Source organism: Condylura cristata, unplaced genomic scaffold (genome assembly GCF_000260355.1).
Source record: "Condylura cristata isolate star-nosed mole 26May11 unplaced genomic scaffold, ConCri1.0 scaffold00018, whole genome shotgun sequence".
In the NCBI taxonomy this organism is placed as follows: Eukaryota; Metazoa; Chordata; class Mammalia; order Eulipotyphla; family Talpidae; genus Condylura; species Condylura cristata.
In genome coordinates, this window is record NW_004567119.1 from 37,654,922 (window position 1) to 37,682,723 (window position 27,802).

At 56.3% G+C, this 27,802-nt stretch overlaps 1 protein-coding gene across 1 annotated transcript in view; it reads left to right on the top strand.

Annotated features, from left to right (window-relative positions):
• The window catches only part of PKP1 (plakophilin 1), a 40,065-nt gene extending 18,511 nt beyond the window's left edge, over nucleotides 1-21,554 (top strand). The window contains exons 3-14 of the mRNA XM_004685491.2: nucleotides 8,690-9,084; nucleotides 11,593-11,737; nucleotides 12,479-12,686; nucleotides 13,430-13,607; nucleotides 14,916-15,030; nucleotides 16,246-16,401; nucleotides 16,945-17,121; nucleotides 18,308-18,461; nucleotides 18,757-18,943; nucleotides 19,467-19,551; nucleotides 20,220-20,326; nucleotides 21,429-21,554. Coding sequence (XP_004685548.1) covers nucleotides 8,690-9,084; nucleotides 11,593-11,737; nucleotides 12,479-12,686; nucleotides 13,430-13,607; nucleotides 14,916-15,030; nucleotides 16,246-16,401; nucleotides 16,945-17,121; nucleotides 18,308-18,461; nucleotides 18,757-18,943; nucleotides 19,467-19,551; nucleotides 20,220-20,294 — 1,875 coding nt within the window. The 3' untranslated portion in view covers nucleotides 20,295-20,326; nucleotides 21,429-21,554. The remainder of the gene's footprint in view (nucleotides 1-8,689; nucleotides 9,085-11,592; nucleotides 11,738-12,478; nucleotides 12,687-13,429; nucleotides 13,608-14,915; nucleotides 15,031-16,245; nucleotides 16,402-16,944; nucleotides 17,122-18,307; nucleotides 18,462-18,756; nucleotides 18,944-19,466; nucleotides 19,552-20,219; nucleotides 20,327-21,428) is intronic.
• Nucleotides 21,555-27,802: the final 6,248 nt, after the last annotated feature.

Genomic DNA, 27,802 nt, shown 5'->3' on the forward strand with positions numbered 1-27,802 from the left:
GGTAGACTCGGCAGAACTGAGTCCAGAGCCCAGTGGGCTTTGCGGTGTGTGTATTGAGGGTTGGGGAGCCTGAAGAGAGAGGAGGGAGCCAGTCAGCAAAGGCAGGGAGATGAGTGAGTCAGTTTTCCCCTCCAGGCCGGCCTGTGAATGTTCCAGAGCCAAGACGCAGGGCACAAGGAGAAAGGCCATCAAAACAAAATCTTGGGTAGGTCTGCTGGTGCCTCTTGTCAGGTTGGAGAGTTTTCCTTTTGTCACTGGGCTCAGTGAAACAAACGCTTTCCCAGGTGGGTGGAAGAGCCATCCCCGCCCTTTGCTAGGGTGAGGCTCCGCATTCTCCCCCAGGGCCCTGGCATGTCTCTGCGAGGCCTTCCTGCCCGGAGAGCAAGATCAGCTGAAAAACAAAATCGAACCAGGCAGGATATAGAGACAGAGATGGAGAGAAGAAGCTGAAGCTGCTTCAGACTTGAAGCCCCCCCAACCCCGTCCCCACTCAGGGCCCCCCACCTGAGGCCCCTCTCAGGGCCTGGCCTGAAAGGGTGAGAGCAGGGCTTGGGGGGCCGGGGGCTTGTTCTAAAGCACTGAGCTGGCTGGGAAGGCTTCAGCGAGGGTCACAGTGGCCTTACAGGGCACTGTGCAGTTGGAGAAACTGAGGCTTGGAGAGCCGAGGTGACTGCTCCAGGACACACAGTTAGACAGGGAAGAACCAAGCCCCGAACCCCCTCTTTAGCTGCCAGCACAGTGCTCCTCCACCTGCTGGGGTCCTCATCCAGCTTTTTGTCACGTAGCAACAGAACTTCCCCAACTTCTTCCTTGCCTTCTGCCGTCACAATGGCGGCAAATCACACCAACGATTTTTACAGCTCTCCTAGAGAATTACTTTTAAATTTCATGCATTTTCTGCGGAAGGAAATTTGTCATCACAAACATGAGTGCAAACACCAGTATCCTTTGCATAAATGAAGGCAAACCAGAACTTATTACCAGTAACAGAATGAAAGCAAACCACTATTTCTACCTCTGCCAAACTTTTTTTTTTTTTCTTTCTGTTAAGGAAAGCAGGTTGGCAAGCTGTAAGGTACAAAGTGACACCAAGCTAGAGGCTCTCCTCGTGGTAATGGAAGTTGGGGGGGAGGGGGAGGAGATGCTTTCCCTCCACTTGGTGTGATTTCTGTGTCCTGAAACCTCTGACCACCCGCACCCCCTCCATTTCAGTGTGTCTGCCCTGGGGAGAGCATGTGGAACAAAAGCTCATCTTGCAGAATAATTGTCCCAAAGCTGGTCCAGCCTGTCAGGCAGAGCTCTGGGCCTAGGAGCCCCTTCCTCAGTGGGGTGATCAGCCACACACCTGACAGGCTGCTGTTTCTAATTATGCGTTTGAAGAGAGGCTTTGGGTGAGCGTCTGCAGCTCTGTGCTTCGCAGGCCTGCTGAGTGTGGGGCTCTGTGGAATTCTCCCCAGGGCCAACCTAGACAGGGCCAACAGGAAGTCGCAGAACTTCCACCTCTCCTTGCAACCCCAGTCAGAGCTGGGCTCCCCAGCACTGGGGTCAGAAAGGGGATGTGGTGCAAGGCAGCCTGGAGAGGCTTGGGGCACTCGCACAGGCGAAGGACCCATCCCTCCCCTTCTCCTGTCCTCCTGGCCTCCCCAAGGCTGGAAGCAGTGTGATGAGGCATCCAGAAAGCACAGAAACTCAGCAAGACTTGGGTGATCCCAGAAACATGAGATGCAGCCTCAGTTACCAGCCTTGACATGATTCCCTGTTTTCTTAGCCCAATTTGTGTGTGTGTTTAGGGAAGCATTTGGATTATAGTGTGGTTAAAAGGGGTCCCAAGTAGTCACCCTTCCAGCCCGAATCTTTAGCCAGTAGAATGGTGTCACCCTGCAGCTGCAATCTCATGACATGGCTCCAGAGACTCCCCATAATCAGCTCCAGGAGGAGCCATAGGCCCCTTTTATGTCTGGGATCCCTGGGGAAGGGGCTGCCGGCCTGCCAGAGCCACTGGTGGCATTGCTTCTGGGCACCTCCAGCTGCAAAACTCTTTGCAGATTTGACTTATTTTAGTCACCAGACACTGGTGGCCGAGTGGCTGGGGGACGACCCAGGAGAGAGGTTGGAGAGCTGAGCCCTGATTGAGGGTCTGCTGCCTCTTAACTGCATGACCTTGACCAAGGACAGCAAGTTCTCTGAGTCTTAGATGCTAACAGAGAGAATGGACCCTGCTGTCTGTCCCAACACATTGCCAGTCAGGCAGAGAAAGGGGTGCTTTGGGGTTCCACCAAAATGATGAGCAGGGAAACTTTTGCAAATGGCCAAGGTGTGTTCAGAACGTGCTCAAGGACCCTCAAGCACTCCCCTCCCTGGCCCGCTCCCCCTTAGAGTGCGGTGATGTGTGTCCATTCAGCAGGTATGCACAGGGGGTATGTCCATGTGCTGGGGGAGGGAAGGGCTGGAGCTCACTTGCGCCAAGACTCCTGTCCAAACAGGGCTCTGTCACCCCAACCAAGTGCCCCCTACCCCACCTCGCATGGGCAATTCTTTGTTTTTTTTTTTTTAAAGATTTATTTATTGATACATAGAGAACTGGGGTGTAGGGGTGGTGAAGGGATTCATCAGAGGCAGAATGGGGAGCGGAACTGCTGAGGGGAGCAGTGGGTGGGTCAGGAGAGGTCTGCTGGGCCATGTGGGTCAGTCCCTGGTGGGGGATCAAATTTGTGTTGCTGTGGCTATGGATTGCTTCATAGTACTGTGCTTTAACCTGTTGCGCCACCAGGGAGGGCCCCCCATGGGCAATTCTTCACTCACCAGCAGGAGTGTTTTCTTTCCAAAATTGGTGTCTCCGAGGAGCTTTTGAGGGCCAAATAGGCATTTTTACCCTCAGCATATACCCACTTTCCCCCTCCTCTTCTCAGGGCTGGGAAGCACCTTGTAGCTCAGGTGGGGGACAGTTTGGGGGGACCAGAGAGCCTCCCCCAGGATCTCCCAGCGTGGGGGGCTTGTGGAGGACGCATGGCCAGTGGGGTCTTCCTGAGTCACAAAGGTGCTCTTCCAAGGTCCCGGGATTATTTCATGTTGGGACCTTGTATGCCTCCCCTCCCCTCCCATGATGGACTGTCACGCATACCTGACACAGCACACAAAAGAGGGCTGGGAAAAGAAGGGGTCGGCTCTGGTGGGACCCCTGCTCCTAACCAGAGCAGGAGGGGTGTCTGGGAGGAGACAGCGGCACTGCCCCGCCCAGTCTTGGTGACTCAGACCCAATGGCTGCCTCCCTGACTCAAAGTGCTGAGCAAGCAGCCCCCTGCGCCCCCACCCCTGCCTCGGGGAATGCTCCCCACACCCTGGAGCCCCAGTGTCTCTGTTGGGCTGCTCTTGTCAGCCAAGGACCTCTGTTCTCAGACCCCTGGAGGAGGCAGAGCAGGGCGGGGTATCTGGGTGAAGTCTTCCCCCCTCCTTTTGACTGCTCACATGCCATCCCTGGCCAGGTGAAGAGGGCAGCAAAGCCCTTTTTAGGCCCCGGGTGGCATCAGGACCCCCTGGAGTGGTGAGGGGTTCCTGCTCATGTGCGAGAGTGGGGTGTTGGCCACGATGTGGCTGTTCAGTTCTTTGCTGCTGTGTGAGCAGGCAGGAGTGAGCAGGGTGTGTCCCGCCAGGGAGCCGGTTTGGCCAGCCCCACCTTGCTGGCTGAAGCTTGGTTTCCAAATGGGCTAATAGCTGGGGACACAGACATTCTTTTCATCTTGGCCTGCCTCGCGCATACCTGGTTCCCAAGAAGCCGGGCAGCTTCAATCTGGGCAGCTAGAGCTGGAGTTAAACTCTCTGGGCTCAGCCAACCTGTTGCCACTGTCCAGGGCTAAAGGGAAGCATCTCAGGTCACCTGTGATGACCCCCAGCCTAGACCCCTGATCTCCCAGCATCTCACTGGTTATGGCTCCCCTGTGCCCCAGAGCCTGTGGCACCCCGGTGTCCATAAGCAACTTGACTCCTCAAGTTGCCAGCACGAGTTTCTGTGAGCCCTGCTCTGGTACCATAAAGGGCATCTTTGCCCAGACAGCTTGGGAAATGACAGAAACTGACCTTGGCAGCTAGAGAACACTCAGAAACATGGGCTGCTGGGTGCGAGAGTAAATTGGGCCATCTCTGGGCATGGCTAGTATCTGGAGAGAGGCTCATGGAGATGACAGATTAGAGAAAGGCTGGGAGCATGAGGCTTTGAGAGAACATGAGCAAGGAGGGCCGCCCAGGATGGAGAAGAGTGTGAGCAGAAGCGGGAGGCTGGACGAGGCTGCTGTGCACGGAGGGGTGTGTCGGGAAGGGCAGAGATGACTGGATAGGCAGGGTGGGGCCAGGCTGGTGAGTCTGTCTCCTGAGTGGCAGAGACACTCAAACAAGCCAAGGGCTAATGAGAGCTTTGTGGACCGAGGTCACCACGATGGCACCACAGGCAGGCAGCACACCCCTGGGGCGCTGGTTTGGGCAGCGATGAACTGATGAGCACCAGGCCGATGGTCTGGGCAGCGGGGGTGGTGAGGAAGGACTCAGAGGAGACGCCACGTTTGTGGGCCTGTCACCGTCCTGTCAGGACCCCCGTCAAATGAGAGCGCTTATATTTTAGGGGCCACTTCAGAGTGAAGGATATGCATGAGGGGATCCTGACCATATGCAGCTCAGCTCTTGAAGACCCTGGGCCTGGGGCTTTTGCTGCTTTACGGTGGTCTAGTGACGCTCTAGAAGTCACTTCTGTTGCCTCAAAATGAGGGTTCAGGCCCTGAGAGCTTCTTAGGAGGAACCAGGAGAGGTGATTATCTTGAGGCCCTCAGGATCATTTGGCAGATGTGGGGGTCAAACCCCACACTTCTCCAAGAAGGAACGGGAGAAAGGGGAGTGAGTACAAGCCTAGGTCATTAGCAGACGAAGGGAGCAGAGCAAGGCCTGGAGAGGAGGTATTCCTTGCAAAGAGCACCCCTCTTCGTCCCACCTTGGAAGGTGTTTCTAAGTGTTGACTCCCAAGTGCTCTTTGTCCTCCCAGTGGAGAAGCATATGTCCTTGGACACACCCAGGCTTCCTCCCAACTGTCCAGCTCAGTCTGCTTTCTGGATGGGGGGTCAGCTCTCCTCCCAGGAAGTCAAGTGTCTAGGCTCTGGAATGTTCCCATCCACAGGCCATCCCACCTGAGGCTGGAGTTTCCCAAGGAAGTATGAAATAACCAGACAAGAGGTGGATGTGTGTCTCACTGTCCTTTGTATTCAAAGCAGAGGACGCTGCCAGCAGATCGCTATCTGGGTGTGGGCGTGTGCCCAGGAGACCGGCATTGGCAGCTGGGCGCTCCCACCTGTTGTGGGCACATGTGCGTACATATACCCTGCTGGGCTGCAGCTGCTCACCCCGACAAGAAGGGAGTGTTGGGAATGTGGGGGGGACATTCCTGCTAGTCACCGTGACTGTCCGGCATGGCTGGCATGTAGGGTCCCAGTCATCCTGCAGCGCTCGGGGCCTCCTGCTCCAGGGAGAAGCCCCCGGGAAGACACACCTCACTGTCCCGGCAGGATTGGGCTTCACTTTTCTGAAGCCTACTGAGGCCTGCTCTGAATATCAGTGTACCCCTGAATACCAGTGTACACTTGTCCTGGGCTATCAGGCTTCCTGGGCTTGCCCCCTGTGTGCCAACCAGTGGGGCCAATCAGGTCACTCTTTAGGTCTGTCTGGGTGGTGTAAAACCCTCAGCCAGATCCCACGGGTGGCCACTCTCCCCAGTCTGGGCATCCCTCCGGAGCAAGAGCTTAGTCACTCACAGTCCTTAGTGCCAATATTCCTTCGCCGGAATCTCCCACACTGGGACAGAGCAGCCCCACATCTGCCCACGGGGTCTCAGTCACTTGCCCAAGGCCCCCTGCTAGTGACCACTGAGTGTACATCTGCTCACAAGTCTCAGCTGTGGCACTTGGGGTGCACACCCAGAGCTCCATGATGCCACCCCTTTTGGCCCTATTTAGCCAGAAAGACAAAAAGAGGGATAGTGCCGGCTTCAGTTCGGTCACAGGCCCGGGGAGAGCTGGGTGGCAGCTGGCCCTGTCTAGCCTCGGAGGAGGACCCAGGTCCGGGTGGCACTAGGAGAGTGGGCCTGGCTGAGAGGGCCATGTTCTGTGAGTACAAGTGGGGTGAGGAGTGTGGCGGTGGTCACCACAGACACCCCACAGCCTGCCCACCACCGGGACACGGAGCCGGGCTGTGGTTCCCAGGAACGGGTGTGGCTGGTGGGAAATGCCATCCCACCGGGGTGTCTCTGCCTTCTCCACCAAGCCTCCCCCCCCCCCGCCGGGTGGAGCCAGAGCCCCATTCCTGTGGGCAGCCCACCCTCGCCCTGACTGGGCAGGCTGCCTGCTGCTCCTTTTCCCATAACAGGACAGCAGCATCCCTGGTCAGGCTTCATCAGCACAATCACATTTCGCTGGGTTTGGGCCAAGATGAGCACCGGCCTCCTCGCAGGTGTCTGAGATGACGCCCAAGGGTGTCGCTGATGGAGAACAAGAGAGGGCCTTGTGTTTCTCGTGAAGGTCTAGTGGCCATAGAGGAAAGTTCGGCTTTCGCTCCAAAGCGTCGCTGTCACCTTCCTCCCCAGAGCGAACGCGGGCAAAGGTGTGGCCTGCAGTCTGGAGCTGCCAGGCCTAATGGCATATTTGTGTGTCACCTGTGAGAGGCCATCTGCATCCCATTACTCCAGGAGCCTCCCCTCCCCCCTGCCTTGTTAGTGTCTGCCTATGCCTCCCCAATACCCACACCCCGCTTCCCTTGGGGGTAGGTTGTTTTGACCCAGTTGGGGAAAGAAATTGTGCCTGCCTGGGTGTGCAGCTGTGTGTGGGTGGGGCTGGCAGAAGCACCCTTGCTCAGGTGAACAGTCTGTGGCTTCTGAGTTGTAGATGCAACCCACAGAGGGGTAGCAGAACTCTCCCCAAGAGATGGGCAGGACCTGGCCAAAGACTGGCCATCCTTGTGTGGCCAAGCCTGGTGTGAAAGGGAAGTACCCAGGTGCCTAATGACACCTACTGTTCCCCATCCCCGGGGGTGCATGCACACACATGTGCACACCTGCACACACATGTGCACACCTGCACACACAAAGGGTGGGGCAGGCAGGCTCTGGGCTGCTGGACTTGGCCCTGGCTCACCAGCAGAGGTGATTCCCAAGTCGGCACCTGTGTGGAGACATTTATCATGCTCCATGTTGATCCTCTTGTCTGAAGACAAGTCAGAGCAGGCCGCCCAACGGCCTGGGAGCTCCTGGGAAAGTCCTTCGAGGGCTCTGCGGGGAACTCAACCCCACCATGCCTCAGCCTTGCAGGCGCTTCTCAGGCAGGCTGGCTCCCCAGTTGGGCAGACATGTGGCCCTGGGAGACACCTCACTGTTGTTAAGTTTTCCTGTTGGGTTGAGCCTCTGCCCCCCCTCTTTCCTCCACACTCCCAAGCCCGGTGACCAAGCTCGGGAGGCCTCCCGGGTCCCTGCCCTACAGCCCCCAGGCCTGCCTGAGGCACCCCCTGAGACAGAAGCTCCAGGGAGCATGTGTTACCCTCTTTGGTCTTTGAGGGGTTCCCTCTCCATGGCCTGTTCCCATAAGGTCCTGCATGGCAGCGGAGAGGCAACAAAAGGAACTCAGGAATAAACATCAGAGGCCAGCAGTCGTGGCCAGGAGAGGAGGTCCTTCCCCAGGCCTGGCTGGACCAGTAGCTGCTAGCACCAGGAATGGACGGGGAGGGGGCGTGGGGACGCAGGCACAAGTCCTGTGTCATCCTTCCCTCTCCAAATGACTGTGGGAAGACCCCGCTGGGTCTCTGGGCCTCGCTGCTCTCTGCACTGGGCCCAGGAGGGATGTGCTGTCCGGCTCCTCGCTGCCCACACAGTGTCAGGCAACACCACACTGGAGTCAGTGTGGATCAGGCTACCTAACACAAGATCCTGGCATTTTTATTGGTCAACAAGTCATACAGCATTAATCATATGAGGAAGTAGAAAAGAAAGAGAGGATTAGAAGAAGCTGGGAGAAAGGTGGAACCGTACTTCTCACCTGCGATCGTTTGGTATGTGATCAGCCCTGACTCCACAGTCTGGATTTCAATCTTATCAATAAAGCATGCCACTGATCAGCTGCTGGGATCCTTCGTTATACATCTGTCCACAGCCCCCCAGGCATACCCCATCATCCCTCACGATGCACACCCTTACCAGGCTCATCTAGCTTTATGCTCTTAATTGATGTGGCAGGTACCTCGTAGGGTTGGGCTCCTATGACCCGGCAGTTCTGACTTTGCTTTAGGAATACAGAGCTGTAGGTAATAAAATGGAGGCTGGATAAGATGCCTAGGGTTACCAGGCCCACACCCCACAGTGGGAAATACACTTCCCATGCCGCCTGGCACCCGTGTGCTGCCTCACGAGACAACACACCTGCACTGCTTACAGCTTGCCTTGGTTTCTGATGTTCTATATTTAGGATAGTTGCAACTCACTAAATTGGTGTCTTGATCTGTGATAGGTCACAACCTGCCATTTGAAAGGTCATCAGTCAGGTGATGGCTAAGTTCTGTCCCCTCCAAAGACGCTGCCCTCCCATAAATGTAATTGCAACCGGGGAAGGCTGGCTGCCATGGTCAGCTGGTCGGGAAGCTCGACGGAGCCTTTCTCCTTTTCTCCGGTCAGATCTACAATGGGACCCTCAAGCGGGAGACGGACAACCGGCGTTTCAGCTCCTACAGCCAGATGGAGAACTGGGGCCGGCATTACCCTCGGGGCGGCTGTACCACCACAGGCGCCGGCAGCGACATCTGCTTCATGCAGAAGATCAAGGCCAGCCGCAGCGAGCCCGACCTGTACTGCGACCCCCGGGGCACCCTGCGCAAGGGCACGCTGACCGGGAAGGGCCACAAGACCACCCAGAACCGCTACAGCTTCTACAGCACCTGCAGCGGCCAGAAGGTGGTCAAGAAGTGCCCCGTGCGCCCCCCCTCCTGCACCTCCAAGCAGGACCCGGTCTACGTGCCCCCCCTCTCCTGCAACAAAGACCTGTCCTTTGGTCACTCGAGGGCCAGCTCCAAGTGAGTGTGCTGCACTAGTTTGGGGCTGGGCCAGGGGTGGGAGGCAGGGTGCAGGCTTGGGAGAGAACTTGGTCGTGCCCAGGGAGTTCACTCCCCCCACCACCACAGAGGGGGGTTTCCTAGCCACCTGGGCCCCCAGGAAGTTCTCAGTGTGAAGGGGAAGCAGAACCCAGACACTAAAACTAATGCACTGGACACACAGGCTTCAAGGGGTCACTGGTTATTGGCAGAGGACACTCGCGGGAGCAGGCTAGCGAGGCCAGTGGTTCTCAAAGACTGTTCCTTTGACAGCAGCATCAACATGGCCTGGGAATCTGAGAAATGCTAATTCTCAGGCCCCACCCAGCCCTGCTGGCTCAGAACCATTGGTAAAGGGGTCCAGAGATGGGTTTTAACAGGCTAGCTCTGGAGAACCTCTGATCTTGACTGATAAAACTCAGCATTCTGAATGTACCCTGGTGTGATGACTCTGTCTTGTAGGTCAAAAAAAAAACCAGGACAAATGGACATAAGAACTGATGGATGCTGGGTCACAGAAGGACCATTGCTGAGTGGCAAGCAAGGGCCCAAGTGAGCTGCTCAGTACCAGAGCCCATGGGCAGCAGTGGCTAGGGGCCATGGTGTCCAGAGGGACACTAGGCCTGCACCCAGGCATCTGAGCCCATAGACACACACTGAGGGCCTAGGTGCCAGGCTGTGTGAGAAGTGGGGGTCACACAGCCGTGGACAGGATGGCTCAAGGCTGTCTTGGAGCTCCCAATGAAGCTTGTCCAAGGCCTCTGAGCTGATGTTAGAACCTGTTGTTTCTCCTCATTCTATCACTTTCCATAACAAACAGAATCCCACTCTAGAACTAAACCTTCCCAACTACTTGAAAGCCATAGGTCTATTTGGGATGACCTGGAAGAGGAGTAAGAAACCTCTTTCCCTTGGAGACTGACCAGAGAATCCCTGGCCCTGGCTCACTGCCCCAGTTGAGAGGCCCTTGGAAGACAGAGTGTTGCTGACATGTGGAATGGAATGAGTGACAGGTCATTTAGGGGTAATATTTGACTGGCAGATGCAGGTGACATTCTCTTAGTTTGGGGCACTAAAGACACAAGACCTCTGCCCTTTGGGAGATTTTTCCAGAAATAGAGTTTATTGGCCACACTAAAACCACAAGCACAGAGAAACTGCAGCAAGACAAGAGTCTAGTATGCATAACACCAGGGATCCTTCTAGAAGTTCTAGGAGGACTAGAAGTGCTAGTGTGTCTGGCTGGATGGCACAGAAGAGGCTGCCCTGCCCTTGGGGAGCTTGCCATCTCTGCTTGGCACCGAGAGCCAGGTGGAAAGCCAGGTTGGGAGCCACAGGAGCCACCTAGAAGAGACATCTTCCTTCCCTGGGAAGGTTCACAGAAGTGGGACTCCGCTAGTCACATGGGTGGTGAGGAGAAGGGACACAGGCAGTCCCTGGCCCGGATCAGGGTACAGACCAGCACTGCTGGTGCAGACCCTCGTGAGGAGCTGGGACCGTGCAAGAGGACACGGAGAAGCACACTACTGGGTGGAAACATGACAGTTCTGGTTGTGTGCTTAAGAAAGGGAGACCGCCCCGCACTTCATACAGTTCAGTCTAGCACGTGCCTTTGAGAGCCGTCTAGTTTGAACTTGAACCTGCAGTTCAGGGAAGTTAGGGGCCGCAACAATGCGGCGAACAGCATTTCAGAGCTGCTCACCTAGCACAAGGAAAGGAGATAATGACTTAGGACCTTAAAGAAGAGAGCCAATGTGGGGTTTGTTTTGCTGCAGCCCCACACAGAGATGAATCATGGTCAGGGGGGTGGCCAGAGAACAGGAAGAAGGAATAGATGGGTTTTTGTTAAAGGAGAGTTAGCTGAATTTGGAAGTGAAGAGATAGATGGGAGGATGGACAGAGAGAGGGAGGGTGGATGGAGAGAAGGTGGGTCAGGTATGGCTGGAAGAATGGAGGGAAAATGGGTGGAGGCAGGTGGATGGGTGGCTGAATGCATGGGTAATGAATGGATGGAAAGAGGAAGGGAGGGAAGATGGATGGATGGACGGGTGGGAGGTAAATAGATGGAATGACGAGGGGAAGGTGGAAGAAGGGGAGAGAGGGTCGGTGGTTGGGTGGATGATGAAGAACGGAGAAGGAAAGATGGTTGGACGGATGGACGGGCTTACAGTCATTCTTTTCCATTTTCCTAACACTGGGCAGAGACGTGTAAAGTGCTAGCGAGGGCGGGGAGTGCCCCCCTTGGGAGTAGGGCAGAGTGTTTCCTCAGTGTGGAGGTAACTTACCTGCTGGGACATTAACCATGGCCAGAGCCGCAGAGCCACAGTGTTCACTGTGGGTTCATCCTTTCCCTCCCCTGGAAGAGCTGTTCCCCAGGGAAGTCAGGGCTGCCTCGTTCTGGCTCCCCAGAGGGCCGGCTTGGACATGCAAAGGGAATTCCCAGAGCCTACACCAGCGCTCCCAACCCAACCCCACCGCCATTTCTCGCAGGATCTGCAGTGAGGACATCGAGTGCAGTGGGCTGACCATCCCCAAGGCTGTGCAGTACCTGAGCTCCCAGGAAGAGAAGTACCAGGCCATCGGGGCCTATTACATCCAGCACACCTGCTTCCAAGATGAATCTGCCAAGCAGCAGGTAGCAGGCTGTGCGCTTTCTTCCCTGTGGGCCTGGGCAGGGTCTGGGTGTGTCAGCCTGACCCTGCATTTAGAGATGGGTGGGGGCATTTTCAGTTGGCGCCTTCTCACCCTGCCCAGCTGCCTGGAGCAAGGAGTGTGCTGGGCATCGCCCAAGATCGGAGCTGGGCACCTTAACCCTCTGTGCAGAGCGGAGCCCTCTAGTTGAGTGGACAGCAGCCAGGGCCATGTCCTCCGCTGGCCTGGAAGCCAGTGATACCATGGGCTCAGCAGAAGCGCCTTCCACTAAAGAGCACCCCTGCCCCATCCCGAGCCTGTCCCACCCTCTATCTGTCGGTCATGCTCCTCTCTCACCAGGCGTCCATGGTGGAAAGCAGGGTTCGTGGTGCCTCCTGAGCTTGGCTGGCAGGGAGACACCGCAGGTCTCTACAGCTCAGCCATACTCAGCTTGCTGGAGTCTGGGACTCATGTTCTAGTAGAATCTCCCTTTTAGAGCACTCTCTGGCCCACTTTCTGGGGTCCTTGCCCCATCCTCCAGGGCTCAGGCAGGGGAGCTTCCCTGAGGGTCTCCAGCCAGCATAAGGGGAGCAAGGTTAGGCACCTGTCGTGTCTCCTGTGTCCGTTCCCCCTCTGTCTTGGTCAGTCTCAATGTTTCTGAACTGAAAGTACTTTCGGCCTGAGAATCGCTCCAAGCCAGGTGGCGCTCAGCTGCTCATGCACTGTGGCTCCCCTGTTCCGGCAGGTCTATCAGCTGGGCGGCATCTGCAAGCTGGTGGACCTCCTCCGCAGCCCCAACCAGAACGTCCAGCAGGCGGCCGCCGGGGCCCTGCGGAACCTGGTGTTCCGGAGCACGGCCAACAAGCTGGAGACGCGGAGGCAGAATGGCATCCGCGAGGCCGTTGGCCTCCTGAGGAGAACGGGGTGCACCGAGATCCAGAAACAACTGACCGGTAGGGAACGGCCAGAGAGAGTTGAGGGGTTCCTGAGCAGGGCTGCTGGCACCCGCATAGGGTGTGGGGCACCCTGGGGGCTGAACCAAGGCACACAGGTTATTTGGCCTCAGGCTGGTTCCTGGAGCCCCATGCACTGGAATGGCCAGGTTTGTGGTGTCCAGGTGGTGACCAGAGCATGCACAGAGCCACAAGGGACTGTGGTCTCTTTGAGGAGAGAACACAAGGGCCCTGGGGTTTGCTAGTTATCATTATGGGAAGATAGTAAGGCTGGTGGGAGCAGGAATCAGCAGGGCTGAACCCCTTAAAAATACGCTGAGCACTAGAGTGGGGGAATAAGAGACAAGAAGTTGTTATGAAGGCCTCAGATTGAACTGAGGAAATGAAACCTTGTACAGACTGACCATAACGGGTGTGGGCATCTCTGGAATGACTTCCTGATAGAGGACATTAGAAGATTCTGCATGCTAAAACTTCTATTAAAAACCAGGGATGAATCAAAGGTGTTCGGATCCCTCTTCATGGGCATCACTTTGACCTAGATAGAGAACTCTAGGTGGTTTCCTTAGGCCTCAGCCTAGCAGAGACATTGAGAACAGTGCTCATAAAACAGATTTTGGTTTCCTTGGCAAGGGACCTCACAGGAGAACTTCATTTGCTAGAATGGGGGGTGACAGGTGGTCCCACCGTCCCTGGGGCCGGCTGAGCCTGGCATGTGTTGGCTGACTGACCCCAACCCTCAGGGCTGCTGTGGAACCTGTCTTCCACTGACGAGCTGAAGGAGGAGCTCATCGCCGATGCCCTGCCCGTCCTGGCCGACCGTGTCATCATCCCCTTCTCCGGCTGGTGTGATGGCAACAGCAACAGGTCCCGTGAGATGGTGGACCCTGAGGTCTTCTTCAATGCCACGGGCTGCTTGAGGTGAGGACAGGGGACACTAGGGTCTCCTTGCCCCAGCTGTGGGCCCTGCCCCCGACAGTCCCATCCCAGCCAAGACACAGCCGGGGCAGAGAAGGTGACATGCACCCTGGTTCAAGATATGGGGTGCTGGGCACCCCAGCTTTCGTAGATCTGCAGGGGGCTCAGGATCCCACAGCTTCCTCTCCTTGGCTGCAGAAGACTCAATTAGGAATCTAAGAGCAGAACTGTCTGGGATCAAATATCCAAGCTGCTTCCTTCCACTTTTCCCCTCACCCACCCTTGAAAAATGTATTTCTTGTGCTATCTTGAAGAACATTCTTTTAGACCAAGTCTGCTGATTGGCTCCTCATGAGTCACTTCCCGGCTGAAACCATGTGCCATATCCATTGGCATGAAGATGGCACTGCTCTCCCCAAAGTTTCCTGAGCTTCACACCAGGGAGTGGCAGAGCCCCTGGGGGCTGTTGGAGGAGGGCCCTGGCTGTGCTTGTTCCAGGATAGGAGTTTACAAGCTGGGGGGCTCAAGGGGGTAAAGTGGGGCTTCTGGTTTGAGGTGGAGCAGTGGAGCAAATCCTTTTTAAGGTCACACCTTGCTTTCATGGGGCTTGTCTTCCCCAACTCCTGGGAACCCCTCCCCTCAATGGCGGTGCCACTGGCATGTGTGCCTGTGTTTCAACTTGTGCTCCTCCTGCCAGCTTCAGCCACCATGAGCAAAGGCTGGAGAGATGAAAAGCCAGGGTAATTAAGGTCTTAACCCCAGGCAGTAGCAGCCACACCCCCTGCACCAGGCAGATGGGCCCAGCCTGCTTGGCAATGAGTTCTCTGTGGAGAGAGAACACAGCTTCCACGGGCAGGGGCTATGAGCCCCCAGCCCAGCCTCCCATCGGCTCCATGCCCTGCTCAGCCCAGGGTCCAGCACCGCACCAAGCCTTGTTACCCACAGCCTGGGTAGATACAGCCCTAGTCGTGTTCATCAAGCGCCCCCTAGTGGCCAGATATGTGCCTGGCTGCCAAACAGTAGTAACTCCTGAGTTACCTGCCAGGATGAAGTGAGCAAAAAGAAAGAACAAAGTTCAAGCAAGACCCCGATCCAGGCTCCGTTCGGGATGGAATGGGCTGAATTATTTTCCTTTCCTCCCTATTTTCCCTTCTTCATCCCTTTCATCTGTTTCCTCTCCCCTCATTTCCCCTCCCCCAACTTCCACCCCATCCTCTCTGCCCCTTCTTGCTCCACCTGTTCTCCCTTCAATGCCCCCCACCACTCTCCCTTGCCCCCCACCATCCTCTCTCCCCTCCATTTCTCCCACAGGAACCTGAGCTCCGCCGATATAGGTCGGCAGACTATGCGAAACTACACAGGTCTCATCGATTCCCTCATGGCCTACGTCCAGAACTGCGTGGCGGCCAGCCGCTGTGATGACAAGGTGAGAGTGGGCGCAGGAGGAGCCCCACCCTAGGCTCCAGCCCCTGTTCTCCCCTCTGCCCGGAGCTCTGGGCTTTGAAGCAGTGCAGGCACCTCCTCGGACATTTGTCTCTCCCATACTCCACAAGGCAAGTCTGCACTTCCCAGGAACCCTTAAGGTGTGGCCTGGACAGGAGCCTGGTGTGAAGGGGTGTCTGGACACAGTGCGCAGGGGGACCCCCACCAGCAGACGGCACACAGGGCAGGGGTTGTCGGGGTTGCTGAAAGCAATTCCTCTCCCTCCCTTAAGGCTTTTATAAAAGCAGATGCTTCCATGAGTTTCTGTGTTCCCCAGGCAACACAGCCCAGATGGAGGTGACCATAATGTTATCTACGTCTTGAGTTGCTGGAAGAGCCCGTTAGTTAGGAAGCAGAGCACAGACAGCACCTGGCCAAGCGGGCCTCCCAGAGAGCTTTGCTGCTACTGCTGAACTCTGACAGGAGCCTACCTGGTGCTGCAGGGCCTCAGCCCTTCCAGAGCCTTCTCCTACAGTTATCCCTCACCTTCCCAGATAGGCCCTGGGCAGACACATGCCTGCCGCCTCCTGACTATGGACAGAGAAAGGGAAAGTCACAAAAGGAAGCCACCCACAGGCTGGGAGTGGCACCAGGGAGAGCCAAGGCAACTCAGATGGCGGGCCTGGGCTGGCATCCAAGACCCTGATGCCTCAGTTTCCCCTTGGAGGGTCTTGTCTCCTCCCGCCAATGGTGACAACAACAGGCTCTCAGGAGAAGGGCTCTTCGGTACTCTTAGGCTTGGCCCCAGTAGACCTCGGCCCTGGAAGTCCAGTTCCCTCACCCTGGCAGGGCCAAGCATCAGTACGAGGGCCGACCTGTGCCCCAGGCCCTTGCCTTTAAGGTCCACCAAGGGAGAATCAGAGTGGTGGGGTGAGGTCCCGGGTCTCACCGGCCGTGGACTCAGGAAGGAAGCTGAGGACTGGCCACCAAGGAGGGGGCGGGAGGGACGTAGGCACTAGCTGACCGGAGAACCTCGGAGGCCGGGGCCGCCCCTGAGGGACTGTGAACCGGAGGAAGACGAGCGCGGTGGCCCAGCCTCACACCGTCACACCGTCACGGCCCTCAACATGGCAGCTCCTGCCGCGTCCTGCTGTGTGCTGGGCCGGGGCTCAGGCTGGGAGCCGGGCAGAGGCTCAGCTGTGCTCTGCTTGGCCCCCAGTCCGTGGAGAACTGCATGTGCATCCTGCACAACCTCTCCTACCGCCTGGACGCGGAGGTGCCCACCCGCTACCGCCAGCTGGAGTACAATGCCCGCAACGCCTACACGGACAAGTCCTCCACCGGCTGCTTCAGCAACAAGAGCGACAAGATGATGGTGAGCGTCTGTCGGTGGCAGAGGGGGCTCCTGGGCTGAAGGGTGCATTGGTCTTCCCTTTGTCGCCCCCACCCAGCACCCCACTGGGCCCATCCACCCTTTCCCCTCTGCCCTGCTGGGCCTGAAGCCAACCCAGGGGAGAGACCCCCCCCAGCAGAGCCCTGACCTGGGGATCTGGCTGCTCCTGGGGGTGCATGAAGGGCCTCTGTCTTGCCCATGTTCTGGGGCTGCAAGAGCCCAGGCCATTCCAGAAGGCACAAGCTCCAGCCCTCAGGAGGCCTCGTTCTGGAAGGAGTCAGGGCTGAAGACACAGGCGGGTCAGTCTCAGCGGGGAGGAGTCAGGCAGCAGGCTTTGGGCAGAGGCGGGTCTGGAGTCCACTTCCCAGAACTCTCACCGCCTCCTCAGGATCACCCTGGACCATCGCTAGGGGAAGCGGACACCTGCTCAGGCCCCCCCAGGGGCCCACCGTAGAGGTCGGGGGAGCTGGAGCCTGTGTTCAGCACCCTCACCAGGCTCCTTCTTGACCTGCCTTCTGTCCTCAGAACAACAACTACGACTGCCCCCTCCCGGAGGAGGAGACCAACCCCAAGGGCAGCAGCTGGCTGTACCACTCGGACGCCATCCGCACCTACCTGAACCTCATGGGCAAGAGCAAGAAGGATGCCACTCTGGAGGCCTGTGCCGGCGCCCTGCAGAACCTGACTGCCAGCAAGGGCCTGGTGAGGCCTCCCGCCGCCCCCACCCACTCACCAGCTATCAGAAGTGTTCTGTTCCCTGCTTCTCCCACAGCCTGCCCCCCACCTGAGTTGTCACCCTGGTGCAGAGTTTGTCCTGCAGACACCAGTGTTAGGGCTGTGGGAGCTAGACTCGGCAGCGTAAAGAGCAATGGGGGAACAGAGACACCCCAGCCCTTGGGGACCCCTCTTGATGTGTAATGGGTGAGCCCACCCTGGATTCTGTGGGCCATTTCTTCATGGCCCCTGGCACCATGCTGGCCTCCTGGGCCCTGGCAGGGCTGAACCTTGAGTTGGTGGCAGAAGTCTCCCCTTTGTCGACCTGACAGAGGGTAGAGTGTTTGGGGTATGCACAGGTCCAGAAGAAGAGGTGGCAGTGTCAGTAGAGATCCTGAGGCCTAATGGGTGAACCAGAAGAACCAATTTGTAGTGTAGAAGCATCTAGAGAGGGAGGCAGTCAAGTCTACCACATCTTTACTTAGGACAAAAGGGCATAAGATAGAAACAGGACAAGAGTGAATGGAGGAGGCTGGGGTTGGGGTCTGCGAGAACTCCAGACCAGCCTGGACCAGGTTGCAGCCAGGATGGCTCTGTTGCTAGAGGCCCAGAGGAGCTGACCGGTCCCTTGGGCACCCCGAGTTGGATCTCCATGGAGGTGCAGGCCCTGTCTTACCTGTCTTTGTCGCCAATAAGCGTTCAACAAGCATGTATTGAGTGCTGCAAGATAGGGAAGTTGGGAGAAGATGGTTGGCAGGTCCAGTTGGCAAACTCCCTTGACTGTAGGGTTTGTGTGAGCAGATACTGCTGGGAAAGAAAAGGGAGGCAGAGCGGAGACAAACCAGGAAGTGGTGGTGTGTGGTCCTTTTGTTCATCTGGAAGTTGACTCTGAGCACCCCCCACCCACCCACCACCCACCCCACCCCCGATGAGGGAACTGCCCTCTCCTCCATCAGCTGGGCTCCAGCTGGCCCAGGATCGGGGCAGCAAAGGGGAGGCGCATTTGTCCCTGTGTGCTTTGTAGTTGCTGTGTGTGAGCTAATTGTGTGTCTTTGCCAGTGCGCCCAACAGGAGAGACAAAAAGACGCTGGTTTCTCTGTTGGGGTGCCCTGCTCCTCTCCTGCTTGTGTGGGGCCTGGGGGCCACAGGTCCTCACTCAGTCCTTCTTTCTCAGATGTCCAGCGGCATGAGCCAGTTGATCGGGCTCAAGGAGAAGGGCTTGCCACAAATCGCCCGTCTCCTGCAGTCCGGTAACTCGGATGTGGTGAGGTCCGGAGCATCTCTCCTGAGCAACATGTCCCGCCACCCTGTGCTGCACAGAGTGATGGGTAAGCCCCCCGGAGGCATCTGACAGCCCCGCTCCCCCTCCCCCACCTGGCTAAGGTGGGCAGACCCCTACTCTCCAGGGCTCAAGGAAGCTCACCCTCCGACCACTTCCTGAGGTGCATTCCAGGAGGGGGAACAGCCCAAGAGGTTGGGATGAGAGCAGGTGTGCAGACCCAGACCCTGCGCCCTGAATGGAGCTGGACTTTGGGGAGCCACCTTGCTTGGAGCCTGGCTGAGGGCAGTCGGGGGCAGCACCCAGAGGGTCCCTGACCCCTTCCTCCATTCCCATTTCCCTAGGGAACCAGGTGTTCCCAGAGGTGACCAGGCTCCTCACCAGTCACACTGGCAACACCAGCAACTCCGAAGACATCCTGTCCTCGGCCTGCTACACCGTGAGGAACCTGATGACCTCCCAGCCGCAGATGGCCAAGCAGTACTTCTCCAGCAGCATGCTCAACAATGTCCTCAATCTGTGCCGCAGCAGGTGGGCCAGAGCCCCACGCCCAGCCCTCCCCACCTGGCACCCTGGGAAGGCAGGAGCAGGAAGTTCCTAGAGCTAGGCGCCGGGACAGGAGACTTGAATGGAGAGAAGTTCCAGAAGCCGAGGGCATTGTGGGGCCTGCGGGTCAGCAGCCAGGCTTCAGGGCTGCACAGAGCAGGGCAGCACATTTTGCTCTGGGGGGCACAAAGGGGCACTGAGTCCTGGGACAGGGGTGCAGAGAAGGCCTGGAGCAACAGGCCAACTGTGTAGGGGGTTTATTCTGCTGCATGGGCTCTTGAGGTGACCAGGATGAGAGAGCACTTCCCTGCATGGCCCCAAGGAGTGTGCTGGCTAGCCTGGGTGGGCAGGGCCATGGGGTTATGTCTGCAGTGTGCGTGCCCTGTGCAAGGGGCTCTTCTCTCACGCATCCCTGAGGCCTCCCCACATCTGCAGAGGCGGGGAGGAGAGAGGGTGCTCACTCTCTGTCTCCCGGCGTCTCACCCAACTGAACTTCCCGCCTGCCCAGCGCCTCACCCAAGGCTGCGGACGCTGCCCGCCTTCTCCTGTCTGACATGTGGTCCAGCAAGGAGCTGCAGGGTGTCCTCAGACAGGTAAGGGCCTGCTCCCTTCGCCCTGCTGGCGCACCCCCGAGTTCCCCCGTATTGAGTGTTGTCTCACTGAGTCGAGAAGGTGGGGGGATGTGGAGAGACAGTGCAGTGGTCCTGGACACAGGCGTGCGTGACAGCTGGTGGAGACAGCTCTGGAAGGCAGTGGAGGGCAATTCGGGGAAATACACCGCGGGGCTGGCGTGCTGTAGACAAACTGAGCAGCACAAGGGGCTGTCTCCTCTCTCTTAATTATGGGGGTTATAAAATCACTGCCCGCTCCCCTGCACCCCCCATTCCTATGGCAACTGTTCTTTAGACCGACAGGCAGTAGTGGGGATGGAAATAAAGGGCAGAAGGCAGGAGAAGCAGATAGAAGGACTGACGATGCTCAGGCTTGTAGCTTGGAGACTCTGGTGACATGACCAGGAAGCGGTCAGATGGGAAAGTGTGAAGGCTGTGACCTCCATGCTCCCTTTGACAAGTCACTGCTTTTTTCTGGAGTCACCACAGCGAGGGTGGGCCTGGACAGACAGCAGCTGCCTGAGAGGCCTGTTCAAAAGGCCAGAGCTCCAGTCTAGGATGCTCCAAGGGGGGGCCATCCCTGATCCCCTGGGAAGCCCCACGCTGTTTTGTTCTAGGGCATCTCACAGCTGATGTTTCTCCTCTTGCAGCAAGGCTTTGATAGAAGCATGCTGGGAACTTTAGCCGGGGCCAACAGCCTCAGGAACTTCACCTCCCGATTCTAAGAAGAGGCTGCCCAAGCGAGTTCCACTGGCGGGTAAGTATGAGCCCAGCTGCAGAGCAAGGGGTGCCTCCAGGACCCCAGCAGCAACTCAGCGAGTCTCAGAGAAGGTGACCTGGCTTGTGGTCCCCAGGGGCTCAGAAGCAGCCTTCGACCTGGCAGAGACCCCGGCTCAGGTAGACACAGCGCTCTGCAGGCAGCTGTGCAGGTTGGCCCCTGGCCAAGCAGTCCCCTCCCGTGGCATCAGGGGTGCACAGTGGCCTGGGGGCGTCAGTAGGCCGGAGGCCCGGCAGGAGCACCTTAGCGCCTAGGCTGTGCACTGCACCGCTGAGGTGGAGGCGTGCCCATGGGCTGCAGTGTGAACAGCCCCACTGGAGTCCTGTGGCATCACGGCTTTGGGCATCCACAGCTCGATTTTTTTATCCTTTTTATAATCCACTCCAGCCCCTGCACCTGCTTAGCATAGACTAGACAAGCTTCTTTCCAGCTAACAATTCAGAGAACCAAAACCGCAGAACCACTATCTAGGCATGACAGCCTGGCACGCCTGCCTTCCCATTAGAATCATCTGGATGCTTGCTAAGATGCACATCCTCGCCCAACGATAACAATTCTGACGTCGTGGCTCAGGATGGGCTCCAGGAACTTGCATTTTGAGTGGTGTCGGTAAATCAAGGCACACACTTCAAGACTCAAAGCGGACGTCAGCTGAGCAGGCTCCTGGGCACTAACTACCCACCTTAGCCCCCAACACTAACACCCTCTCCTGGTGGGGGAGAGGGCTGTACCTTTGGTCCAGATGAAAATTCAATAGGGTTACAGACGCTCTCTCCTGACAGGCATCAACAGCGCAAGGACAGAAGGCAGAGAAGCCAGTCAGCAGTGCCTTGATGAGCACTGTCTGGCCACTCAGTTCTGTGCTGGGAACTGGGTGTGGGGGGCAGGGTGGGTGTGGCAGAGGGAGGGCAAAGCCGACAAGCTCTCAGTCAACAGGCGCACCACCCTGCCGCTGCATCAAGGGTGGCCCTGAAGCCAGAGGAGGCCAGAGTCAGTGCAGATGTGGGTGGGGAGGGGGCGACCGTATTGGCCGCTGCCTGAACATCGCCCTTGCAAGGTTAACTGGAGACTTCTCTTCCAGAAATGTCATGACCGGCTGAGAAGACCTCGAGCCCTGCTGGAGGGGGTCGTTCTGTCCACCCTGTGCCGCATTTGGAAGAGTCCAGATGCAACCAAGGGCAAATCTGAAAACTGTGGATGATGGAAATCTTTTTAGATTCTTTTTTTTTCCTCGGGGAACTGGCAGTCAGTGGGGGTTGGGGAGGGGGGGACCTTTCTTGAGTTAAAGGGGCTTATGTTGATGTTAATACTTCTTTTGCTGAGAAATAGTGAGTGCAAGCGTGTGTGCGTGTGAGTGTGCGTGCGTGTGGGCGTGACTTCAGCTGAATGTGTGCTTGTGTGCATGGAGTGCCTGAGAGATGACCACACACTGCAAAAACCTAGGTCAGCTGCTTCCTGCAGCCCGTGTTTCTTACTCATGTGCTTTGTGATTAGCTGCCCATCATTTTCAAATGTGCCAGGGCAGGGACCCTCTGCATGGACTGCCCTGCCCAGTCCCGCAGCATCCTGCCTGCCATCTCCCAGGGGTAAGACAGGAGGGGCGTGATGGTGGTTGGGGCTGATCTCCTCGCTTACGAGGCAGAGTTGCAGGCAGGAGCTCGGCAGAGGGGTGGAGGCTCAACTCAGTGCATCTCATGGGAAACCTAGCTGTGCAATCAGCCTCCTTCTGCGCGGTTCCAGCCGCCTTTGGCGCACTGACCAGCGGCACAGTGACCAGCCGCCTTCCGCGCAGTGCCGCTGCTCGGACTGGGCCGGGTGTGGGCCCCGGGAGGCAGGTGAGAACAATCATTCTTTGCCTTGCTAGATGAAGTCTGCCCAAGAGAGAGAGAGAGAGAGGGAGAGGACTTGCTGTTCTCTTGGACTCCATACGTGACTGAGCAGGTCCACCTATAAAGCCCCACCTTCAGGAGGAGTATAATCTACTAGTTGCAGGAGAAGGAAGGCAAAATGGTGCTCAAAGCCAAAGAGGTGCTGGGGTGGGAGTGGTGGGGGCTGGCTGGCATATTCCCAGTGGAGAGGGCTGCCCGGGGCTGGCAAGTCTGGGCTTCCAGTGAGATGAGGGCCACTTGGAAATTAACCAGGAGGACACTGCTGGCTCTGCTGAGACTCCAGGGAGGATGTTTGGGTCCCGGGAGGCTTGGGAGAAGGGATTTGGAGAAGCCTGGAAGGGGACCATGAGCTCAGGGCCCCACTAAGCCCCCACCCTAGCCAGTGGCCATGCCCACTGTCCTCTGAACCCCAGTCGTCCTGTCTCCGCTGCCTTTGAAGACACCTGAGAATGTGATCAGATGCCACCGGGAGCACCAGCCACATCCAAGCCCCCAGCCTCGTGCATTTCAGATGAGAAGCAGGAGCTGGGTCTCCTGAAGGCCTCGCAAAAAAAAGCATGCTGTAAATAGCTCCCCGTACAGACTGTAAAATAGAGCAGGATGGGCTCCCCAAGTCTTCCCGGCTGGTAGCCCCCCTTTCCCCTGCTGGTGTTATAATGTCACACAGGAATTCACTGCCCGTTCATAGCCTGCTGGAGAAGAATAGAGCGCGCCCCGCAATCCCCATCCCCCTTCCTCCTCCTCCCAGGTCCCTTCCCCTGCTCTGCTCCCCAATTCAACCCCCTCCTCACCCCAGCAGTCAGAACTGAAGACACCTTTCTGGGCTCGGGAGGCTTGGTCTGGGAGGTTGGGAGGGCAGGCGCGTGACATGGCCCTGTAGAGTTTCCCCAGCTGTTTCTCAGGTATTTTTCTGGCAAACGTGATGGCACAAATGTGATGGGATGCAATCATCCCAGAAGTAGGTCTCCAGAGACTCCTCTGCCAGTCAGGGCCCCGAGGGATTCATTTCTTGAGAAGATCCGTAACATGTCTGGAGCAGCACTGTATACCAGGCTGTTCAGTCAGTGAGCAAAACAGGCCTCACCCCTGCACTCACATGGCTTACGTTCTCCTAGAGGAAAGAACGGACTCAGGGCCTGGCTTTGGGGATCCCCAGTCTGAAAGGACAGTTCAGTCCAGTTGGGGTAAAAGAGAAGCAGCTCACCCAGTGCTGCCCTGACCTTCAGCATCTGTGTCCAGGAGCCCGTGAGCCCAGCCCTCTGCTTGGGGGAGGGCAGTGCTTTAGACCCCAGGGGTCCGAGCTGGCCTCTCTCAGCCATCTCAGGCCAGTCAGCTGGACCTTCACCCAAGCCTCTGACACAAGCCTATTACTTCAGAGGAGGTGAAATTAGGGATTGTTGGGAGTGGAGGCCTGAATGTATGTCCATGAGAAGTGAAGTGCAGTGTGCTGGCCTCTCGCTAGGAGAGGGGTGTCCACACTACCAGGTGGACACCTGAACAAGATGGAACAAGATGCTGTAATTTGGGATCAGCCGGGGAAGGACATGGACCACTCTATCTCTTATGCATGACAAGCCCAGTCACTGACCACTGGCAGCCTGTCCATCGGGAACCCACACTTCTCCCGGGGCTTTGGGGTGATGATGCCCTCTCTGTGCACCTCACAGCCTGGCTGACAGGTGGCATAGCAGGGATGCCCAAGGAGATCAGGGACAGGGAAGGAGGCTAGGGATGCTGCGAGATACCCTGGCACCCTCCCAGCCCAACCCCTTAACTTGCTCGATGTTTGTGTAAGAACCTGGTGCTGGCTGGGCCCAGTTTCCTTGTGTGATAATCTATGTATTTGCTTTTTTTTTTTTTTTTTTTTGGAAATAGAGGAAATCAATAAATTGCTGGCGTTTCTTTGAACCTCTTCAAGCAGTGGATTATTTGGGGGTGCTGTGCAGGAATGAAGGACTGTTCACTGCCTTCTCTGGCTGGCACTGTGCCAGGCAGGGGCTGGAGCACCACCAGAGGGCAAGGGGCACCCACTCAGGTTCCCACTCTGTATTAGTGCCCTGGACTCATGCAGCAGCTCTGTGACACTCGTGGTGAAACCCGGCAAAGCTTGGGGGATTTCATAGCGTGCGAATTCACGATTGCATTACTGTGCTCACAATTGCAAGACAGGGAGGGAAGCTCAGGATGCAACGACAGATGACTACAAAAAGTGACCAGGAAAAGAACAGCTTCTGAGGCCCAAGTGGCTAGTTGTCTGATGCCAGACAGTGCTTCAGGGTCTGGCTGTCCAAACTATAGCAGCTCTGCCTTGCCAGGTAGTGTGGCCCCCCCAGTGAGAGCCTAGTATGGTTGGCACAGCGAAACGTGGTAGGTCAGAAGCCAACTGACCTATGGCAGTGGGGGGAGTCACAGCCTGGCCACAACCTGAAGGCTGGGTTGGGCAGTGCCAGGTGCCAGGCCCGACAGCCCTCAGAGGCAGGGCCCAAGGACCGTGCCCCGGGTTTACTGTTAGAGATCTCTCTGAATGCTTGCATGAGCCAACAGCACTGCTAATAAAAGCAACTGAAACAAGTGTTTCAAGGGTCTGCAAAGGTCTGCATTGAAGGTCCAGACCTAGGAGAGGGTCCACTCGAGTCTCCTGGATAAGTCTCTCGGAAGCCTCTCAAGGCAGCGGAAGCCTTGGCTTATCTCCCCCTTCGGGGTACCCAGCTTTCAAACCTGACTGGTCCATTTTCAAAGCCAGCTGGAGATGTGAACCTGAAACCCACCGTCATGTCCAGCCTGGTCATGTCCAGCCTGCCCTGACCGGCCTTGCCATCTGGCGCTCAGCATGCAATACAACGGAGCTGGCCAGGTTGAAACTGCTGCATTTTCCCCCCTCTAAAACCCAACCCTGCCTGCACCCAGTGGGATAGCAAACCCTCACACTGAAGCTGGTGCCACTCAAGATGGGGCTGTGCTGTTTTTACAGTGGTGCCACCTCCATCTTGCGATCAGGCAGCTGAGACTTCGGGAGGGAAGCAACACTGCTCCCCTTCCTGGCGGTTGCAGTTTGTAAAGCACTGAGCCTCGAGTGGGAAGCTCGAAGTCTGAGCCCTGTGGGAAAATGGGCCCCAGGAATGGCTTTGTGCCAACCAGCCCTGGAGGAGGCAGGAGCTGGCAGTAGCAAAGGATGTATGGGTGCAGCCTCTGGGGGCTCTGAAGGGACAAGGCACCCACTGGGACTTTCTTTTCTTTTTTAAAGATTTATCCATTCATGCTCACAGAACTGGGGTACGGGCCAGAGGTACCGGGCGGTGAGAGGCTTCACCAGAGACAGAGTGGGGAGCAGAACAGGCCGACTGACCAAGTCCACTGCTGAGGGGAGCAGCGGGCGGGTCAGGAGAGGTCTGCCGCGCCAGGTGGATCTCCTCCGGGGCTGGGTTTAAACTCACGTGGAGGCGGTTGCGGCTACCTCCCAAGCTCCCAGTGCTGTGCTTTAACCTGTTGCGCCACCAGGGAGGACCCCGCATTGGAACTTTCTAAGATATGATTCTAAAAGTCCAAATGGTGGTCTGGACATAACTGCTGTGGGTGGTCACTGAGAGTCTGGGCTGCTGGTTGGAGAAGGTGGGGAATGCTTGGCTCTCGGTTGAAGTCATGTAGCCGCATTCATAGATACCCATTTGCAAGATGAAAATAACCTCAGACATGTAGGAGTGAAGCACTGCCAGCATCTAGGGGAGAAAATAAAGTGTCTTTCATTCTTGATTGGAAAAGTGGCTGCTGGTGAGCCTTTTACTGCCCTATTTACTAGCGCCCGCCCAGAGGCGGGGGTGGGGGGTGTGGGGGATCAGGGGGTGGGGCGGACGGAGGCTCTGCTCTTACAGTGGGGAACAGCACAGAGGGAGCTAAGTCAGGCTGCAGGCTCCTCTGAGACCAGCAGCTCATCACCATGAAGATTTAAAAGCAGAAGTGCTGAGACCTGGAAATTAAAATGCTGAATTTCTCCATGATTTTTGATTTTCCCTCCCTTTAACTGACCTGGCACACTCCGGAGCCCATGGCTTTGACCTGTGGCCTCAGGTAATGCTCAGGGAGACCAGTCAGGGGGTTTGTGCTTCAGCCCGAAGGGAAGAAGGTGGCCTGTCTGTGACCCAAATTACCAAAACGCAAGGCCCAGGGCCTCCAAAAACATTCTGGAATTGAAAAATGTGTGGGTTTAACCCGTGGGGATTACAATTGAGATGAAAAAAAAAATGTGCAAAATGATGTAAAAATAAACTTTTTAATAAAAAAAAAAAGAAAAATGTGTGGGTTCTAAAAATTTACAAATTCATGACCTTTCAGTGTGTGATTGCTAAGTTTTCATTAAAATAGAGCATATTAGCAAAAAAATGCCAACACCAGTGCCAACAGCTTCAGAAATCTTCACAACCTGAACAGCACCCAGATGAAGAACAGAGGCTCTGCACCCAAAGGTGCACCCTGCCTGTAACAACTCTACTCCCCAAGGGTACCCACAGCTTCTAGTACCATCTAGTAATGTTGCCTGGATTTGCAACTCATATAGATGGAATTAATTTTGGTGTTTGGCTTCTTCTTTTATTTATTTTTTTATTTTTTTTTTTTTAAGACTTTTTTTTTTTTAAGATTTTATTTGTGCATACAGAACTGGGATACAGGCCAGAGATGTGGAGGGTGAGAGAATTCACCAGAGACAGAGTGGAGTGCAGAACAGGCAGATCAACGAAATACACTGCTGAGGGGAGCAGCGGGCGGGTCAGGAGAGGTCTGCCACGCCATGTGGTCACCTCCGGGGCAGGCGGGAATCGAACTCATGAGGAAGCGGCTTTAGATTCTCAGTGCTGTGCTTTAACCCGCTGCGCCACCAGGGAGGGCCTTCTTCTTTTATTTAACTGAGATATGATGCATGTCTCACATGTTGTTTCGGGTATACCATGTAACTATTCACATATGTGTATACTGCAAACCGTCACCACCGTACATCTAGTTTATATCTTCAGCACACGTGTGCTTAGCTCCTCTCATTCAACAACACGTGTGTGAGATTTACCATCACAATTGCCTGTCAAGTGCACTGCTGTATACTAGTCCATTGTGTGACCACAGTTACGTGCCACTGAACGACAGGGTAATATTCAAAGAAACGCCCCTGTCCGTGATTTTATTGTGAGAACACTGCAGAGTGCAATTACACAAACCTAGACGGAGTAGCCAGATACGTGCTGAGGCCGCGTGGCGCGGCCTGCAGGCGCCACTCTCCTACATGAGGTCCGTCCTTAACCAGCACACTTTAAATTGAGGCTTGGCGGAACACCGCAATGCAAAAAAGATGACCTCATCATCACTGTTGCATCTAATGCTTACAAACATCTGTAAACAATGTGTGGATTATGGTCGCTTCCCCTGAATCCCATGTGTAATACGATTACTGGGAAATTATAACTAACAGTAGAAAAAGCAGGTCTTCATATGTACAATGGAATATTACTCAGCAACCAAAAAAGAGAAACACATGTCTTTTGCAGCAACTTGGATGGAGCTGGAAAAGATCATGCTTAGT